We start from the raw sequence: 21,240 nt of genomic DNA, 5'->3' as shown, positions 1-21,240 counted from the left end.
TGAAATCTTCACCAATTTAAGCTCAGTGAACCCTTCACTACAGGACAGTTCTGCATTGATGTAGACTTCTCCAATATAGTTCAGTGGCGTTTACTGCAGTTCACGGCATGTGTACAATTTGAACGTCAGAATGTGTTTATCTGCGGGACGTTTGCTTTACAGTAACTGTTACTGTGGCTGCACCGAGGTCAAGATTTTTACACGGCAGTTCTAGGATTCCTACATATACGGTTCGTGAAGACTTCTATATATATATATATACGACTTGTGTCTGTCTGTGTATCTGTGTGTGTGTCTGTGTATCTGTGTCTTCGCGATGCACGGCCAAAGTTCTCGATGGATCTGCTTCAAATTTGGTGGGCTTATTCAGAGAGACCCCGGACACAACCTCATCGATGAGATATTTCAACACGTGCTCTCAGCGCGCAGCGCTGAACCGATTTTGGTTCCACCTCAGCTACCCGGGCCCCCATACCGACACACCAAAGCCGCTACACCACATCACAACGCCAAAGTTCTCGCTGGATCTTTTTCAAATTTGGACACCGTATTCAGCTACACCCCGGACACAATATCATCGATGAGATATTTCAACACGTGCTCTCAGCGCGCAGCGCTGAACTGATTTTGGTTTTTGTGTTCATTTCACCATTATAAGTAACTCTTCCTTATCTTCTCCAGTGTTTGGCGTTTATCTCCCTTCCTTCGTGTGGCTTTCCCGTTTGTAAGTTACTATTACTATTTTTAGAATGTCACTGCGCTGTCCACTGCGCTGTCCACAACGCTTCCCTTGCACCCGTAAGTTGTTCTTACTGTCAAAGTGAAAAGGTCGAATCAATATATAGCCACGCGAAAAATACACTCTCACCTATCTCTATATATTTATAGATACAGATATGCATATATATATATATACGGCTTCTCTGTGTGTGTGTGTGTTTGTGTGTGTGTGTGTGGGCAAAAACCTGTGTATTGTAGAGTTCTGTTTGTGATGTGGTCTAGCGGCTTTTGTCTGTCTGTATGATCTGGCATTTGAGAAGCCACAGCAGATAATATAGGGCTAAGAAATAAGCTCTAAAATTCTCAATCCCGTTTGACAGGACTTCGCCTTCAAAGGTGATTGTGGTGAACCGCCACGCTGTCTGTCTCTGTCTCGCGATTCACCCCGGCGAAGCCGGGTATTCCTCTAGTTACCGATATAGCTCAGCGGCGTTCATTGCAGTACATGCCGGGTGTATAATTTGATTGTCAGAATGTGTTTATCTGCGAGTTAAAAGTGACTGTGGTGTAGATGGGCAGTATTGGGGGCAAGGTTTTGACACAGTTCGGCTTCATGAAGTCTTCAATTATATAGTTCAATGGTGTTTGTTACATACGGTGCATGGCGTGGGAAATATTTCAATGTTCATGGTTTCTTCAGTTATATCTTCCCATGGAATAAGTTTTGACATAAGTCTTTTGTTGTTTGTTTGTTTGCTTAACGCCCAGCCGACCACGAAGGGCCATATCAGGGCGGTGCTGCTTTGACATATAACGTGTGCCACACACAAGACAGAAGTCGCAGCACAGGCTTCATGTCTCACCCAGTCACATTATTCTGACACTGGACCAACCAGTCCTAGCACTAACCCCATAATGCCAGACGCCAGGCGGAGCAGCCACTAGATTGCCAATTTTAAAGTCTTAGGTATGACCCGGCCGGGGTTCGAACCCACGACCTCGCGATCACGGGGCGGACGCTTTACCACTAGGCCAACCGTGCCGGTGACATAAGTCTACACGGGTGAAGTCTTTAAGAGTATATAGTCGGTAGTCTACGTTTCAGTGCGGCAAATATATATTGCAATAATATTGCATGGGAAATATGCGTGGTAAATAATGTTCATGGTTCATGTGTCTGTGAGATCTTCCCCGCATGGAATAGGTTTTGACATACTTCTACATGAGTGAATTGACGTTTTCACAAGTATACTTTGTCGTCTACGTTTCAGTGCGGCAATTATATTTCATGCATGAATTGCACAAATATTGCATAGATCTTTAGAAAATATGCGTATCTTGTTATTGTTGTTTTGATTGGTTTGAATTAAGAATTTACAATATCGTCCGCCAATTCATTATTTTGTATCTAAGAGCACATGTATAAGTTTATCTTGTTGTGCTCCTTCGTTAAAACATTTTTTTCATGGCTTTGTAAATTTGTATTTGAAAATAAAACACTGTTTAAAGGCACAGTACGCCTCCCGTAAACCATCACAGATACTGTCAGGCTTTTACACACAGTACAAACACCCTTCCATTTGAACGCTCACCAAACGGGAACATCCTAGGTGCCCTACGTAAAGAGCGAGCAATTTTCAAAGAATTTATTTTTGCGTGGTTTATCTTACCCCTGAGCCATCGTGAACCCGTGTGATCCAGTTTCCCTTTTTCACAATGCAGTCGTCAGTTTGTAATTTGAATGGGGCTCGCTGTGAGCTTATCTGCAATAGCACGTTATGTACCTCTGACTTTTCACGAAAAAAACGAATGTGATTCATAAGAACTCTAGCGATGGCTTTTGACTGCCTATAAACCGTCGTCTGCTATGAAAATCACGACCTTGCGTGACCCTGCTTTCGGGCTTTTCAAACTTTCAAAACTTCGAATTGTACTGATCTTGTCTTGATGAAAAAAGAATTCTTTTATTATTTAAGAATGTTTGTGTAACAAGCTGAGAATTTATTATTTAGATTTTAAAAGTTAGGTCTAGCGCCAAAACGCACCACGGTCCAAATCATTCTGATAATCATCGCCCCACGGCTATCGCCAGTTGAAGGGAAGTAACTCATTTTTGACCTGAGTTCAGGATGGGTCCGATTGAGATGGAGACAATCCGAAAATTTATTTCTTTGAAAATTGCTCGCTCTTTACGTAGGGCACCTAGGATGTTCCCGTTCGGTGAGTGTTCAAATGGAAGCGTGTTTGTACTGTGTGTAAAAGCCTGACAGTATCTGTGATGGTTTACGGGAGGCTTACTGCCCGGGCGTGATTTCCGGTATCATAACAGCCGTCCAGCACCAAAACGAGGCGCCATTGTTGTAGCAGGCCAAGTCCACGAAAATAAATTCTTTGAACATTTCTCACGCTCGACAGAAAGCAGCCAGGATGTTCCCGTTCGGTGAGCGTTCAAATGGAAGTATGCTTGTACTGTATGTAGACGCTCGGGGAGCTCTGTGATGGTTTACGGGAGGCTTACTGTGCCTTTAAACCATATGCGTGGGAAAGGTTCATGGTTAATTTATCTGTGAGATCTTGCCATGGAATAAGTTTTGACATACTTCCACACGAGTGAAGTCTTCACGAATATAGTCAGTAGTCTACGTTGCAGTACAGCACATGGCCTGTGTCCAGATTGATATTTATGGTTTCTTTATATGTGAGATCTTCCTGTGGTGTGGAATCTTTGATGTTTCTTTGATCCTATGGTGTGGCTGGGCATTGGTGTGGGCAAGTTCTGGACATACGTGGCTGAAAAGTCTTCTCGAGCATAGTGCATTAGGTTTACAGTGTATAAAAGTACATAACAGTGAATGGCCTGTTAACATTTCAGTGTGTGTTTTATGAGTTTGTGTGTGTGTGTGTGTGTGTGTGTGTGTGTGTGTGTGTGTGTCTCTCTCTCTCACTCTCTCTCTCACTCTCTCACTCTCTCTCTCTCAGTCTCTCTCTCTCACTCTCTCACTCTCTCTCTCAGTCTCTCTCTCTCAGTCTCTCTCTGTGTCTCTCTCTCACTCTCTCAGTCTCTCTCTGTGTCTCTCTCTCACTCTCTCAGTCTCTCTCTCTCTCTCTCTCTCTCTCTCTCTCTCTCTCTCTCTCTCTCTCCGGTACTCTCTCAGTCTCTCTCTCTCTCTCTCTCTCTCTCTCTCTCTCTCTCGCTCACTCTCTCAGTCTCTCTCTCTCTCTCACTCTCTCAGTCTCTCTCTCTCAGTCTTCCTCTCTCTCTCTCTCTCTCTCTCTCTCTCTCTCTCTCTCTCTCTCTCTCTCTCTCTCTCTCTCTCTCTCTCTCTCTCTCTCTCTGTCACGCACACACTGTCCCACCCTCAACTAATTCCAATAGCTTACAGACAGCAGAAGACGAATAGCAACAGAATCCTGAGAAAAGAACTTTTCCCCAGTCTTATTCTTCTTAGACGATCCTTGTTGACAGAAAAGATGGAGCACCCGCCATAAGGAAATTCCCACAAGCTGTTCTTTCCTCCTCCTGCCAGTAATTGGCCCAAATGAGCAAAGACCGGCTTAGCTATGCCCATCGGCAAAGGATGACATGTCTTTACTGGCAGCCCATATTTTCTCGCTTATTAAGATTTCTGCCCGTTTGTGAAGGTTTTCATTCACTTTTTTCATGGACGAATAATATTTGGGTTTTTGTCGGATCAATTTGGTATCGGTATTGTCACTAGCTCCATCATTAACACAATCCTTGACATCATGATCAAAGTATTATCGCAATGACAACCATCACCCACCCCACACACACACACACACACACACACACACACTCGACTCACACACACACACACACCACACCCATACACCCTCCATTCTACCCCACCCCCTGCTGCCCTACTGTAAGGTCATTTGAAGAGAAAATGAAAAATGAAATAACTTGTGATGATGATGATGATGATGATGATGATGATGATGATGATGATGATGATGATGATGATGATGATGATGATGATGATGATGATGATGATGATGATGATGATGATGATGATGTACAGAGCTCACTAAGAGAAAGATTCACGACAACTTACAAAGCTTGAATACAGAGAAACATCCATTGCCAACACTCGTACAAAGCTCGCCTCCAGAGAAAGGTGCATGTTAATATACAAAGCTTACACGCAGAGCAAAAGGTCTGGTCAGTGTGTGTACCCGTGCAATCAGTAATTAAGTCATACTTGCCAATGTATCAAGTTCACAGACAGACAAAAGAGCTATAGCAATGTACTTAGCTCATAGACAGACAGAGAAAGTCCTATGCCAGTGTGCAAAGCTGGCGCATACACAAGAGTGAAAGGTCAGCGCAGTGTGCGAGCCATTCGCACAGCCTGGTGTAGCGCGTAATGCCAGATTTGAGATGAAGATCTTTACCAATATGTAAATCGAGCATACACAAAAATATATATGTCATGGTTCAAGCTCACACACAGAGTATATGGTCAACTCAGTGTAAAAAGTTCACATATATAAGAGTGCGCTCCAATTCCGGCGTGCACACATACTCACTGTGATATTTGTAATCACTGTTGGCACTGTCATGCCATCGAACTCACAAGATATCGAAAGATTTGTTTTAATTATGCCAGTGTACATCGCTGAAACAGAGAGCAAAAAGTCTACTGGGTGTGCGCACTAGTTTAGACACTGAATAATCTTCTTCAGACTTCGTATTACTATGATCTCTGTTGTCTTGCTTTTGGCGCTAGTATGCTGTCGTACTGACTCGCACAATGCAAAAAACTAACAGAGAGTAGAAGATGTCCACTGAGTGTACACATCGGTTCAGACAGTAAGAAGCCATCTTCAGTCCTGCGGAGATTTGACAGGTTTATATTAATTGTCACTTTTGACGCGCCGGAGTACGCCTTCATACCAACTCACAAGATCTATGCTAACTTACAAAGCTGAAACACAGAGTAAAAGTTCTATTCCGTGTGCGCACCATTCTAGACCGTGAGCAGCAATCTTCAGACATATCGCTCTGAGCTTCGTAATTATCACTTTTGGCGCTGGTACGCGGTCATACTTACTCACAAGGTCTATGCCATACTCACAGGGAGATAGAAAGATTCATGCCAATGTACAAAGCTGACACTGAGAGTAAAAGGTCTACTGGGTGTGCGCACCCGTTCAGACAGCAAGTAGCCTTCTTCAGACGTGCGGACGTATCAAGCAATGTCAGACTGAAAGCAGACGGGAAATGGAGCCCTGACACCCTGTGGACTCAAGAAATTGTCTGGTATCCATAGCGCCGCGGAATTGGTTCCGGAAGTTATAGAAAATGGCGCCCGCAGCCAATCGGCACCACTTCCGCCCGCGGGGCAGTGTGGGTCGAGTTCTCTGCCCCTGACAGATAACCTTTTTCCTCTTTCTCTTCCTTTTGCTTACTTATATTGATAGGTTTGCTCTGTCTCTCTCTGTCTCTCTCTGTCTCTCTCTCTCTCTCTCTCTCTCTCTCTCTCCCTCTCTCTCTCTCTCTCTTTCTCTCTCTTTCTCTCTCATATCTATCCATCTATCTGTTTATCTTGGAGGAAAAATAGAGACATGAGACAGACACTGACTTCACTCAGATAATAAACTAACATACAGCAGCATTTGCTCAAACCCTGTTGGAAAAATTCGGGAAAATATATTGATCTTTAATACGAGAAACTTCCTTTTGCCTGTTTCTCAAGCCCGTCATCTGAAAACTGCTAAACCGTAATTCTAAGCCGATCTAAGCGTCGTTTCCTTTCTTAATAATTATTTCTTTTCGTGTTGGTTTACCTTTTTCCTTATCTTCTTTCTGTCATGCAACATTTGTCTTTGACATATATATAATTAGTTTATTGTCTCTAGCTCTCCTCTTCTACTAATGTTTGTTTTCTGCTTCTGTTTGTGTTGTGTTGTGTCGTGTTGCTTAGCTTTCCTTTGTTTAGTTTTGCTGATCTTTAGTGTGCTTTGCTTTGCTTTGATATGCTTTGTTTTGTTTTGTATGGGTTTTTGTTGTTGGCTTTATTTGGAATTTTGTTGCTTCGGGTTGCTTTGTTTTGCTTTTGATTTGTAATGTCCTGCATTGCATTTTGCTTTGCTGTACTTTTCGTTTTCTTTCTTTTTTTCAACATTTTTTTTTTTTTGGTGCGATGTGGTGATGCTACGTAGCTGAGTGAAAACGTAAACGCAGATGAACTCTTCCAATTGGCCTCTTTGCTCTGACCGTTTGGGCCATGCTCTATCAGCTCTAAGCGCAAGAGGGCAAGCAGGTGCTCTGTCTGAACCAGGGCAAGACAATTAGCTGATAGCGGAAAGAATGCTCACTTAGGAGTTAAGACCAAAAAAGCACAGCTGCAAAAACAACAGGTCAAAAAACAATGGGATTGGTGCATACTGAAGAGTGAGGATTCGCACCTTTTTAGCTCAATGTTTGCTGATGAACTTTGTTGAGACGGCCGCGTTTTCTACAAAACAGAAGACGACTGCATGGACCTTTGACAAAATACCTCCTTAAATATAGAACTCATGTTTCCGTTTGATCGAAAACAAAGAAAAGAGAAAAACAAACAGACTTGATTGTAAACAGATTTTCTGTAGTTGGTTTGTCGAAGTCCTCTTGGACAACTAAAAAAGGGACAGATTGTCTGATACATATTCTCGCTTCTGCCAATGACGGGTATGTTATTTTATTTATTTTTTTGACTTTTGGAGAGCAAAAAGTTACATGATCAGTATTTTCACTTCAGCTAAACATGTGTTTGGCAGCAGCAGCATTTCTGCCACAGAAGAACATTCCCAAAATTCGACAAATGCACTTTGATTAGATCGAAACCTTGGAAACCGAAGCAACGGCTCTTCCTGCTCGAGACCTTCAACACGGGAAGCATCTTACTCTTTTGTGGTATTGGACCGCACTGGACACATTTTCGCTATCTCGTCATTACTGTAAAGATGTGGTCATTTTTTGTCGATTTCATTTGTTATTTGTTCCTTTTTCGACTTTAATTATTTACTTTTGTTTTTACTTGTCTATTTCATCTTTTTTTTCCTTTAAAACATTGAAAAGAGGTCATCTGATTATTCACTTCAGCTTAAAACTGGTACGGTATTACACAAAAAAGAAGCTCTGATTCCAAAGAACACTTGAACAGAGCCGTTTTAATGAGATGGAAACCTTGGAAACCAAGTAACGAATCTGGCTGGAGACCTGCAACACGGGCAACAGTGCTGGACGCATCTCAATCTGTTGTGGAATTGGATCGCACTTGACACCTTTCCGCTCTCTCGTCGTTACCGTACAGCGATGTTCATTTGCATTCTACTCTCTCCCAGACTCGATTCTCTGCAACTCAATAACGATCGGGTAAAAGTCGAAGGTCCAATTGGAGAGCAAAGGAAAAGTCAACGTGCAGGGACCTCCGATCGTATCATTATTTCTGTCTGTGATACGGTACTTCGAGAGCACGAAAAAGATCCTGTAATCCATGTCAGAGTTCGGTGGGTTATAGAAACACGAAAATACCCAGCATGCTTCCTCCGAAAACGGCGTATGGCTGCCTAAATGGCGGGGTAAAAAACGGTCATACACGTAAAATTCCACTCGTGCAAAAAACACGAGTGTACGTGGGAGTTTCAGCCCACGAACGAAGAAGAAGAAGAAGAACATAGAGGGGGAATCGAAACGAGGGTCGTGGTGTATGTGTGTCTGTGTGTGTGTTTGTGTGTGTGTGTGTAGAGCGATTCAGAGGTAAACTACTGGACCGATCTTTATGACATTTTACATGAGAGTTCCTGAGTATGATATCCCCAGACGTTTTTTCATTTTTTGGATAAATGTCTTTGATGACGTCATATCCGGCTTTTTGTAAAAGTTGAGGCGGCACTGTCACACCCTAATTTTTCAATCAAATTGATTGAAAGTTTGGCCAAGCAATCTTCGCAAAGGCCGGACTTTGGTATTGAATTTCAGCTTGGAGGCTTAAAAATTAATTAATGAATCTGAAAATTGTAATTAAAATTATTTTTTTATAAAACGATCCAAAATTACGTTCATCTTTCTCTTCATCATTTTTTGATTCCAAAAACATATAAATATGTTATATTCGGATTTAAAACAAGCTCTGAAAATTAAAAATATAAAAATTATGATCAAAATAAAATTTCCGAAATCGATTTAGAAACAATTTCATCTTATTCCTTGTCGGTTACTGATTCCAAAAATATATAGATATGATATGTTTGGATTAAAAACACGCTCAGAAAGTTAAAACGAAGAGAGGTACAGAAAAGCGTGCTATGCAGCACAGCGCAACCACTACCGCGCTAAACAGGCTCGTCAATTTCACTGCCTTTTCCACGAGCGGCGGACTACGGTCATTGTGACAAAATGCTGTGCGTTCAGTTTAATTCTGTGAGTTCCACAGCTTGACTAAATGTAGTAATTTCGCCTTACGCGACTTGTTTTAATAACCACTTGATTGTACGGTTTTTCATAAAACGAGAGAAGATCCTAAAAAGTGTTAATGACGGAGTGTTTGATTTGTTTTGCTTTTTGTTGCTATTGTTGTTGTTTCCTTGTTTTTGTTTGTTTGTTCGGTTCTTGTTTTTTGATTTTAAGATGTTACGATGTGTATCCTTTTTCTATTCTACTCACGTAAAGGTGAATGATATTATTTCAGGTTTAAAAACTAAAGGTTGCAACTAATTGATCATGTTGTTTTGTGTGTTTCAGACTTTGCCAGGCATCTGTGTCGAACTCAACGCAGAATTTGTTAGAACGACGGTGTTCGCATCAGTATTCGCCTGTTTCCTGTGTCAAGGGTTTCCCCTGTCTTCGTCTTGTTGCTCCGTGTAACGCAAATGTGCGCAAGTGCGATCAAATGATCGTGGCCTCTGAATACACAGTGTTTGTTTTCCTATTATCTTTGCCCTCTGCTCAACCCAAGCTCTTGGCAGAAAGAAAAGAATCAGGTTTCTGTGAACTTAACGATCAACTTTTTGTCTGAAATGAATTCCCCTCATCAGCGTGTCATTATCAAGGGAGGCCAATCATGTAACATTGCCATTGCTGCAGGTGGACACTGATTGCGCTGAATGATTGTCACTAAAAGGCAGATGATAATAGCTCAATGTTTAGTCCTTCAGCCTGTTGCAACGTATAATCTCATGTCAACATTCTCAGCAAACAATTAGTTTCGCTGACTCTGCACTGAAAATATTTCGTGCCTGCGGTTAACCCATCCCACTCAGAGTAAATTAACCATCATTTGGTGACCAACTAATAACATTTTGTCCTTATATAATCTTGGGATCAGTACTTTTATCAGTTAACTGTTTGTCCTTAAATAGCTTTTAAACCAGCCTTTCAATTAGGAAGTAATAAAATCAAGCGCAAAGCCTGTGAATAACATAGCGAGCCGTACATGTTGAGATATACTTAGCGGCTTCCAAAATAACTGTATCTATGACGTTTCTGAACTTTACTTGGAGATAACCTTGATAACTGAAAAAGGGTCAAAACAAATCTCACACCCCTGATACTCCTCTACCTTACATTAATTGAGACGACCTTGATGGCTAAGAAATCTACGATTTTTCTCCACTTGACCTCGACATGACCTTGGCGGCTGAGAAAAGGTCACAGAAACTTCGAGACCCACGTCTCAATCTCCTCCCAGACAGCTGAAGACCCCGCTGTTCGCGATGATGTCATCATGGAAGCGTGGAACGAGACGACACGCATCTCCCCAAGGACTTCACAACACCCGCTCCACGAGACCTCTCCGTCACCACATCATCTCTCCACCACCCCGACTCTAGGGCCCGGGACCGAGCTTTCTCAGAGCGGCGAGGTTTTCCAGCAGAGCACACTTCTGTCGAGGATCGCCAAAGAAGCTTACTCCGCGTTGACTACAGAAGCGTACTACGCTCTGGTGACTAGTGCCAATGAAAGTGTACGATACGGTGTCGGTGCTGGTGATAGTGGTGGAAGCGGTGAGTTGAGTGATAGTACTCTGTGCAGTGAAGGGTTGACAGAGTGTGTGACGGGCTTTGACGTGTACTTCAACGTATCGGTGCCTGGGGGGAACGGGAGTGGTAACGACACGAGCGAAGTGTTGAGACAGCGACCACCGTACGAGGTAGTCCTGATCTGCCTCGTGGTCATCATCCTGGTCATTCTCACAGCAGTGGGAAACCTGCTGGTGATATTAGCCTTCCGCATGGACAAGAACCTGCAGACGGTCAGCAACTACTTCTTGCTGAGTCTAGCAGTGGCTGACCTGGCCATAGGGTTAGTCTCCATGCCGCTGTACACGCTGTACTTGCTGATGGACCAATGGCCGTTAGGGGCGTTGATGTGCGACATCTGGCTGGCTATAGACTACACGATGAGCAACGCCTCCGTGGCTAACCTCATCATCATCAGCTTCGACCGCTACTTCAGTGTCACGCGGCCGCTGACCTACCGCGCTAAACGAACACCCCGAAGAGCTGGGACCATGATCTGCACGGCCTGGATCATCTCCGTTCTGCTGTGGACGCCGTGGATCTTCGCCTGGCCCTACATCGAGGGCAAGCGGACAGTGAAGGAGTTCGAGTGTTACGTGCAGTTCATCAAGACCAACCGCTACATGTCCATCTTCACCGCCATGGCCGCCTTCTACATCCCCGTGGCCATCATGTTCGGCATCTACCACCGCATCTACCGCGAGACCCGCAAGCGCCAGAAAGACCTGCCCAAGCTACAGGGCGGCGGCAAACCGGATGAACTAGGAGGCAGCAAGAAGTCTGCCTTCTCCAGCGACGACGACGAGCGCGTGGGGTCCAGCCTGAGCGAGAAGCACGGCCAGTCCTCGCCCGAGCTGGAGGACATCGAGGCTTTCAACGCCAGCATCAACCGCTCCACGTCCCTGAAGAGCAAGCTGTTGTCCTGCCTCAAGATCGACCGGGACTCGGACTACATCGAGGAGTCCAGCACCAGTGACCCCTCCGCCTCCCCGGCCTCCTCCAACGCCCTGTCCACTGCGGTGGTCAACACGTCCATCTACCGGCCCAACGGCCCGGGGTCGTCGCTCAAGTCCAACTCGCTGAAGCGTGTCAACCACGTGACTAGCGTCTCCTACGTCGTTTCGCCTCAGATGAGCTGCAGCACCTCCATGATCCCGCTCCTCCCGGTGGACTCCCCCCAGCCATCCCCCACCCTCTCCCCCTCCTCCTCCGCCCTCTCTCCCTCCTTCCCTGCTATGTCTCCGTGTTCTGGTGAGTCGGAGTTGACGACTTCTTTCTCTCGCTCCAGTCGTATCACTGCGACAACTCCGCTTCTAGAGTCTGACCGCGAAATCGGTAGACTGGATGAAGAGTCGGAGGATGAGGACGAAGAGGAGGAAGAGGAGGAAGTGGTAGTCAAGAGGAAGGAAAAGACTAATGGGATGTACACTGTGGTGATACAACTTCCCGGTGATGATGATGACGACGGTGACGATAATAACGATTCGTGTGACGACACAGACAGTGAGAATAAGGGAGGTATGAGTTGCGGGTTGGTGGAAAACGTGAGTTACGGTAAACCGTCAATACGCTTAACACCGGACAGTGACGCTGACAGTTTCGGGGATTTGAACCCCGACCTAGTCCAAAAAGACCCCGACAGCGACGACAGCATACCCATGATGAGGCCCCCTCACCAACACCAGCAGCGCGCGCACAACAACCACAACCACAACAACCACATCATCACCACCGCCGATATCGAGCACTGGGACGACGACCATTCAGACACAGAAGACCACACTCCTAGTGTTCCACCACCGGTCAGGCCCCCTACGGGCACGCCAGCGCTAGCCCGACGCACCCAAAGCAACGACACGCAGAAGGTAGCCCAGCAGGCCAAGATGGCGGCCAAGGTGGCAGTGCGCGTGCACCGGCAACGTGCGAGGTCAAAGGTGGCCTGGAGACGCCAGGAGCGGAAGCAGGACCAGAAAGCCGCGAAGACACTGACGGCCATCTTGTTGGCCTTTCTGTTCACGTGGACTCCGTACAACATCTTCACTGTGGTGGAGACGTTCTGCCCCGAGGGTTGTATCAACGGAACGCTCTACGCTATAGGTGGGTATTCTGTTTTGCAAGCGTGTGACATGTATACTTGCCGTTTTGGGGCGGTTGCTGTTTGTTGTTGTGGTTGTTTTGTCGTTGTTGATTTGTTCGTTTGTTTGTTTCATTCATTGTCCTTTTTGTTTTAATGTATTTGTTGAATTTTTTTTCTTCTTTGTGATAAATTATGTGTCTTCTTTATTTTCTTCTTTTTTGGGGGCTGGGTTGTCTCGCCTCTGCCTTGTCTTCTTTTGTCTCTGGTGGTCTTGTTTCGCCGCTTATGATCATCTTCCCTGATATTGTCTTCTTTTGTCTTCCCTTGTCTCGTCTTGTTCTGTCTTTTCTTGTCTTCTGAGATTGCATTGCCTTGTTTCGGTATGCACTTTCTTTTCTTCTAAATTTTTCTTTTCTTGTTTTGTCTTTCTTCGTCTTATCTTGTCTTGCCGTGTCCTAGCTTTCTTTGTCCCGTCTTGTTTCGTCATGTCTCGATTTAGCTCGGCTTCCTTTGTCCCGTATCGTCTCGTCTTGCCCTGTCTCGTATTGTTTTGTTCTGTCTCGTCTCATCTTGTCTTGTCTAAGCTTTCTTTACCTCTGCTCAACTCGGCTTGTCCCGTCTTACCTCGTCTCATGCTATTATCATTGTTTTCATATTTAACGTGTCGTCTTGTAATATCTCATCTCGTCTCGTCTCGTCTTGTCTTGTTATTGTCCTTGAACTTTTTGTTTCGTTTTGCTTTGTACGTGTTGTTGTTTTTTGTTGTGTTTTTTTGTTGTTACTGTTTCTCCCTACTGTTACAACCTGTGGGTAGTTATCTTTGTTGTATACGTTTCTTCTTTCTTTCTGTCATCGCTGAGCAAATCCCCTTTCTCTTATTTTTGTTGTTTATATCTGTACTCCTGACCTATACTGTTGTCTTTTCTTACGCCTCCTCTTTCATTTCATTTCATCACAGAGCCATTGCCTCTTCTTCTGTTTCCATCCCGTTTCTCGTATTTTAGATACCTGTTGTATATACATGTAGCCCTCTGGTATGCTCAGAAGGCTTTATCTTCTGCCTTCTTTTGTGTTTCATTTCGGTAAAATGTTCTCCCTCTCTTTTACTCAGCTTGCCTGCTCATTTTGCATTCTCTCATTCTCTCATTCTCTCTCTCTCTCTCTCTCTCTCTCTCTCTCTCTCTCTCTCTCTCTCTCTCTCTCTCTCTCTCTCTCTCTCTCTCTCTCTCTCTCTCTATCTCTCTCTCTCTATCTCTCTCTCTCTTCTCCTCTTCGCACCCCTCTATTGACTATTGCTTCACCGTCCATCCTCTTCACCCCCCTCTTTCCCTCTCCTCCTCCAACTTGTCACACCTAGATCAGTCCCACGTCGACAGGTAAAACAGCTGGTGGTGCACAGACAGACCTACCCCCTGTGGCTTGCAACACCTGTAACCTTCAAGGTATAATCACACTTATCTTTACCCATCTCACCTTGTCTCAAAGCAAAAGGTGCAAAGCGGATAAGGGCGAAGATTAGCAGACCTAAACCCTCTTCACTGATCCGCCATATGTTAGTCTCGCACTTCGCACGGTGCCTTCCATGTGTGCATGTGTCTGGAATCGTTCTAGACTAAAGAGCCAGGAAGGATGTGATGGGTAGGGGAGGGAGGGGGTGGATGATGTCAGGGGTGTGAGTGAAGGAGAACTTATGTTTGTCTGTCTGTCTGTCTGTCTGTCTGTCTGTCTGTCTGTCTGTCTGTCTGTCTGTCTGTAAACTTTTTCTCTCTTCCATGCGATCTGTCTGTCTGCCTGCCTGTCTGTCTGTCTATCTGTTAAAAACTCTCTTATCCATGGGTTTATCTGCCTGTCTGTCCGTCCGATCGTCTGTCCCTCCGTCTGCCTGCCTGAGTGTCTGTCGTTTACCCTCTTCCATTTCTTGTTCTTCCGTGTCTTGAAGATGTCCGGAATAGTTTCAGGCTCAAGTGGTCAAGGAAAAAATTGAGAGGCGGGGGAGGGGGGGGGGGGCGAAGGGAGGGAGTGGGGATGGAGTGGTAGTTTGGCTGTCTGTCTATCTATCTGTCTGTCTGGTTTGGTTTTGCCGGACTGATTTCTATTTCCAAGATGCATTATAATGGTGCATGAAAGTCGTTCGAACACAATCGTCTGTCCCTTTCCCTTTCAGCTGATCGCTCTCTCCTCAAGTCGGTCATTTGTCTAGTTAGGTCCCCTGTAGGAGGTTCACGCTTTTACGGATGCCACTGCAATCGTGCCTTTAAAAGTCTTCATTTTCCTCCCACTTCATTCGCAGTTTACAAAATAACAAGGTCAAAATGAAATTGAATTGGGTTGCTAAATTTGTTTGGTTGTTTGTTTTGTTTAATTTGTTGCTTTGTTTTTCTGTTTCTTTCTGTCTTTCTTTCTTTGCTTCCGTTGTCGATTTTGCCGTGTTTGGAATCAGATTCTGTACATGCAAACGGTTTACAAATTGAAAACGCACATCCGTCACCAAAGAAAAATACAATACTATTATCAACAAATAATTGGAATGCAGTGTTTCATATAATTATGGCCAAGAACGTTTTGCCACAACCATTACGACACCAAAGTAAACGTCAACACATTCATGCAATCACAGTATTATTATTATTATGGTGAGCTTATATAGCGCGAACCACAATTAACTGTGCTCTCCGCGCTTTACATATTAATTTCTGCCGTGTGAAATGGAATTTTTTTACAGACAGATAGACAAACAAACATTTTTTACACACAATATATAACGCATTCACATCGACCAGCAAACCTCAAGCCTGTTAGGCGAGCATTCACCTTTCGCGGCCTTTATTCCAAGTCACACGGGTATTTGATGGACATTTTTATCTATGCCTATACAATTTTGCCAGGAAAGACCCTTTTGTCAATCGTGGGATCTTTAACGTGCACACCCTAATCTAGTGTACACGAAGGGACCTCGGTTTTTCGTCTCATCCGAAAGACTAGCACTTGAACCCACCATCTAGGTTAGGAAAGGGGGGAGAAAATAGCGGCCTGACCCAGGGTCGAACACGCAACCTCTCGATTCCGAGCGCAAGTGCGTTACCACTCGGCCACCCACCCAGTACACCACTATTCCGAAACAAAACAACAGTTGTACGGCTAAAAATGGCTCCAAGCTATGGACTTTGTTGGGACAATTTCCCTTTTCAAACAAAAAGTACAAGCTACAAAAACAAGCCAGAAAGCGCGTACCTTCTCAGTGTGAACACAAATTCCGCAGGAGTGAATGATGAGCAACAGGGCTAAAACAAAACTCCCAGAAACAAAGGTAATGGAATCGGACGAGAGAGGGTGACTTGTACTGTCGCATACTGGGTAGGTCAAGAAAGATTTCTTCCCGTGTAGACAATCACATTCTGTATAAGCACTACAGATTCATGCATGCTTTTACATGAGCTAGGAACATCAACCCACTTAGACGCTTTGCAAAAAATCAGAATACTGGTTGCTCTCTATGCAGGGTAAGTTTTTGTTTTTGTTTTTTCGTAATCGACATAGGTTTCAGTTACACACACACACACACACACACACACACACACACACACACACACACACACACACACACACACACACACACAAAGCACACAAAGCACACAATGTTGACATAGCGCAGAATGAGGATTGGCTGTTGACTTGTGTATGTGTCCAAGTGGAGAGAGGCTCTTACTTCACGGAAAAGTCTGGGATGATCGATATCTGTAGTGGTTAACAAGATGACATACACGGAGAGGAAGGTCACTTTAACACAACATTCACACGAAGTGAATGATGACCAACAGGTCAAAAAGAAATCTCGGAAACAAAGATGGTAAAATTGGACAGGAAACGATTACTTTGGTGCTCTAGAAGTCCGATTAAAGGGAGAGAAAAGCAACAACAAAAACAAAGATGTTAAAACTGGTCAAGAGAAGTTCCCTTGTACTTTCGTGCAAGGATGGTCAAAATAGAATAAAGAAATTTGAAAAGGAACGGTTACTTATACTTCGGTTTACAAGCAGTCAAATCTGAAAAACAAAGTGACGTAAAAGGGAATCAAAAATAAAGAAGGCGTAAAATAGAAAGAAAAGGAGTTTTGGAAAAAAGGGAAGAAGGAAAGAACACCGTTAAACAAGGATGATGAAATTGGACAAGAAACAGTTACTTGTACTTTTCTGTCCGAAAGCATGCTCAGTGCCAAGAAAAACAGTTGTCTGGCTCAAACCCCATTTGGTCTTGAAGGTTAACCATGGATGGACAAATATACACATCAGTCCAAGGTGTTGGTGAAACAAAAAAGAACTAAGTGTAGAGAGAGAGAGAAAAGGCTACAGCTAGGTGGCTAGCTAGCAGAACTCACAGCATGGGGGTCAGCCAAAATCGAGTAATGGGGTAAACCAGAGCGGGTTATCTAGAAAACAAATAGACTGGTTACGTTCCAAAATCCAGAATAAAAAACAAAACAAGAAAGGTTAGTTATTCGAACGTTTAATTTTTGACCAATTAAAATCCAGAATCAAAAAAGCAAAATCGAGCATCAGAAAGCAAAAACATTTTAGTAATTGGAACGTTTCATTTTTGTCCTGTTTTGTCAAAAATTTAACGAAGAATGTAGATTTTTGTAATATTTCCAAATGTACAGATGCTCTTATCCTAGGCAAAAGCCTGGACGGATCTATGTGGGAATTTACAGTTTGCAGGAGTCAAGGTAGCTTTAGAGCCACAGGCAAAGAAAGGACAAGGAAAGATCATTTAGGACAAAGAACTAATTACGAGTCGTCCAGACAGACATGACAGACATGACAGACAGTATATGCATACACTGGAACGGAGGAAGATACGAATGAAGACAACCTGATGCGAGTTTCCACAGAGATAGACAGCGACAGAAAAGACACCAAGATAAAACTGTCCAAGGGAAATTAAGGACAGAGCAGAAATACAAAATAAAGCATGAAGAACTACAACAACTGATTCTGATGTGTCAAGTCCTTCAAAACGCCCAAGCTTGTAGATTTACTTTTCAATGTCGGATTTCTCCACATAGCTGACCTGCCAAAACTGAGATAGGTGGCTTTAAATTTCGCAGTAAAGCTAAAGAACACGTCAGCCATTTGCCCGTATAGATTATCTCTGAGTCTATTTGGAAATAGTCTAAACATACCTATAGCTAACTACATGAGAGCGTTACCGAAGTGCCGAATTATTTTGGTGGGCAAAAGAACAAAAACATGGCAGGAAGGAAAAAACATGGAGGTTTGGTTCTAAGAAGTCAATGCCCTATGTTTCACCAACGCATATGAAAGACATATGACAAATATTAAAGATAGGATATACTGAAATAAATCTACAGAAAACAACCCATACAGATAGGAACAATAGGAGATGAAATGAATGAAACTGAAACAATTGCCGTTGCTTACTTTTGTTTGTGCAAAACTTATTAGCATGTAGATTTGAAGAATACTGACTCACCTCCTTCTAGACAGGAATTGTTTTTAGATAGATAGCTATAAAACCGAGCAACAAAGCGAAGGAGAACGTCATCCATCCACCCCCACCACCACCACCCTCTCAACAGTATCTCTACTTCGAGTCCATTTGCCAGTAGTCTAAACACTAGTACCAAGCTAACGACATGAGAGATACCGAAGTGCCAACTTTCTTGTCAGTCAAAGAAAAAGAACATGGCAGGAAGGAAAAAACAAACATGGACATTTGGTTCTGCTAAAGTCAATGATCCCTTCCTCGTGTTTGGACAAGATACCCCACAGCCCCAGCAATGGTACACTACAAGGCCGCTGCTCGTCAGTGTCACGAAGAAAAAGCAGCGGAAGAAAAATGAGAATGGTACCGGTCCAAATACCGTGTACAAGTGGTCCAAGCTCTAGGGCGCTTTTGCTAATTATACGGGTTGGTGTGTTTGATACACCACTCCAAGTGGGCTTTTTTAGTACAGAGGGAAAAGCGAAAAAGGCCTCTGCTCGTCAGTGTCGCGAAAAAGGCCTCTGCTCGTCAGTGTCACGAAAAAGGCCTCTGCTCGTCAGTGTCACGAAAAAGGCCTCTGCTCGTCAGTGTCACGAAAAAGGCCTCTGCTCGTCAGTGTCACGAAGAAGCAGCAAAGGAAAAATGAGAATGGTCCAAATACGTCTTACTGGTGGTACGAGGTCTTGGGCGCTCTTGCTAATTAGACGGGTTGTTGTGTTTGATACACCACTCCATATAAAATAAAATAAAAACAGAGGGAAAAGCGAAAAAGAAGAAAGTGAAGACAAAAATCAAAGCATGTACCCGGCAAAAGAAACGCAACTCATTCGCGCCAACTGTTGCTGCCAACTGGCTGAACGATTAGTGCATATTATTTAATCGTTTTCTTTTTTTACCTTTTCAAAAACTGTGTTATACAGGGTGGGGGTCAAGCGAGTCGTGATTGCAGGCGAACATGTCACTTCGACACGCTACACAATTCGTAAAAATGCATATTTTTAAACCAGGTAAACCATAATCAGTTGCCAAAATTCGCATGTGAGTACACTAAGGAGATTTATATTCAAGGTGTATATCCCTGTTATTAGCAACAACTCAAAAGTATACCAAAACCCATTAACCTTTGAAGAAAAACGGAAGAGGGCAAATCAGCTTCTCCCTCTTTTCAAGCTTGGACGAGAAATCTCCATTCAAACGGTAATCTTTTAGATCATGACAATTCTATCGAAAATCGTGCACTAAACTACATAATTGCAGGAACAAATTAAACAAGAAATTCCTCCGAGGTAGGAAAAACACCCCCGTCAAAGGGAAATAACCTTCTCAGTTGGTGGCAGTGACTGAGTGAGAATGGTTATTTCCCTTTGACCATTAAGATGTCCCTCTATAAGTCCTTGTAGAATCTTAATCCACCAATAACTCCCTAACCGTGTGTTTGACTGGTCCCAATTTTTGTAAGGACCGTCTCAGGAATGTATAGAACCTGTTCACCAAGTTTGGTGACGATCGGTCCGTTCATTCTTGAGATCTATATGCGAACACAAACACACAAACACACAAACACACAAACACATCGACCGAAACCTATACACACCCCTATACCGATTGAAAATCCCGATCCTTATCTTCGTCGTCTTGCAGAGTTTAGTTGTGACATTTGCTTTATCAAATGTTTCGCGTTGTGGGTGGATGAACGTGTAGCCAATATGCAAAAAGCAGACTGTTTGAAGAATGTCCGAGAGTCCATCGTGGACGAATTTAGATGGCTATGCAGACAGACCGGTCAAACGAGGAGTTGAATGTTGCCAGAAGAGGAGCGAAGACACTTACTGTAATGACATGGACCAGACCACATCAAAAGGTCATTAGGACTGGACACCGAGTGAGCAATTCTACGCTCTCCCTCCCACCTCTCTCTCTCGCTTTCTCTCTCTCTCCCTCTCTCTCTTTTTATCTCTCCCTCCCTCCCTACACCCCCCTCTTTCTCTTTCTCCCTCCCCCTTCCTTTTTCTCTCTCCCCCTCTCTCTTTCTCTCTCCCCCTCTCTCTTTCTCTCGCGCTTAGTATATTCTCTTTTTCTCTTTCTTTCCTTCTCTCCCCCTCCCTCTCTCTCTCTCTCTATACCTCGCTTTCTCTCTCTCTCTCTCCCTCTCTCTCTCTCTCTCTCTCTCTCTCCCTCCCTCTCTCTCTCAGTCTCTCCCTCTCTCTCTCTCTCTCTCTCTCTCTCTCTCTCTCTCTCTCTCTGTATGTCTGTCTCTTTCTCTATCTCCCTCTCTCTCTCTCTCTCTCTCTCTCTCTCTCTCTCTCTCTCTCTCTCTCTCTCTCTCTCTCTCTCTCTTTTGTTTGTTTGTTTGTTTGCTTAACGCCCAGCCGACCACGAAGGGCCATATCAGGGCGGTGCTGCTTTGACATTATAACGTGCGCCACACACAAGACAGAAGTCGCAGCACAGGCTTCATGTCTCACCCAGTCACATTATTCTGACACCGGACCAACCAGTCCTAGCACTAACCCCATAATGCCAGACGCCAGGCGGAGCAGCCACTAGATTGCCAATTTTAAAGTCTTAGGTATGACCCGGTCGGGGTTCGAACCCACGACCTCCCGATCACGGGGCGGACGCCTTACCACTAGGCCAACCGTGCCGGTTCTCTCTCTCTCTCTCTCTCTCTCTCTCCCCTCCCTCTCGCTCTCTCTTGTTTTAAACCTTCAAAGCAAGCGCGTGAATTCAAAGACCCCGCTTAAATTTCATGTCACGGTATCAAATAAAAAATATTGAAAATAAACCAGAGCTATATGGTGGACATACAAACAAACAAACAGACAGACAGACAGACAAACAAACAGACAGACAGACAGACAAAGCGAAACCTATACACGTACCCAATATATCCAATATGCGGGGTATAATAATCC

The 21,240-nt window shown here is 44.1% G+C and overlaps 1 protein-coding gene across 1 annotated transcript in view; it reads left to right on the top strand.

Annotated features, from left to right (window-relative positions):
• The window catches only part of LOC138952522 (muscarinic acetylcholine receptor DM1-like), a 115,298-nt gene that overhangs the window by 59,172 nt on the left and 34,886 nt on the right, over window positions 1–21,240 (top strand). Inside the window, exons 4-6 of the mRNA XM_070324209.1 lie at window positions 9,470–9,532; window positions 10,416–11,957; window positions 12,003–12,843. Of these exons, the coding sequence (XP_070180310.1) occupies window positions 9,470–9,532; window positions 10,416–11,957; window positions 12,003–12,843 (2,446 nt within the window). The remainder of the gene's footprint in view (window positions 1–9,469; window positions 9,533–10,415; window positions 11,958–12,002; window positions 12,844–21,240) is intronic.

The sequence above is a fragment of the Littorina saxatilis genome, linkage group LG17 (genome assembly GCF_037325665.1).
Source record: "Littorina saxatilis isolate snail1 linkage group LG17, US_GU_Lsax_2.0, whole genome shotgun sequence".
Lineage (NCBI taxonomy): Eukaryota > Metazoa > Mollusca > Gastropoda > Littorinimorpha > Littorinidae > Littorina > Littorina saxatilis.
This window is presented reverse-complemented; position numbering and strand designations above follow the sequence as displayed.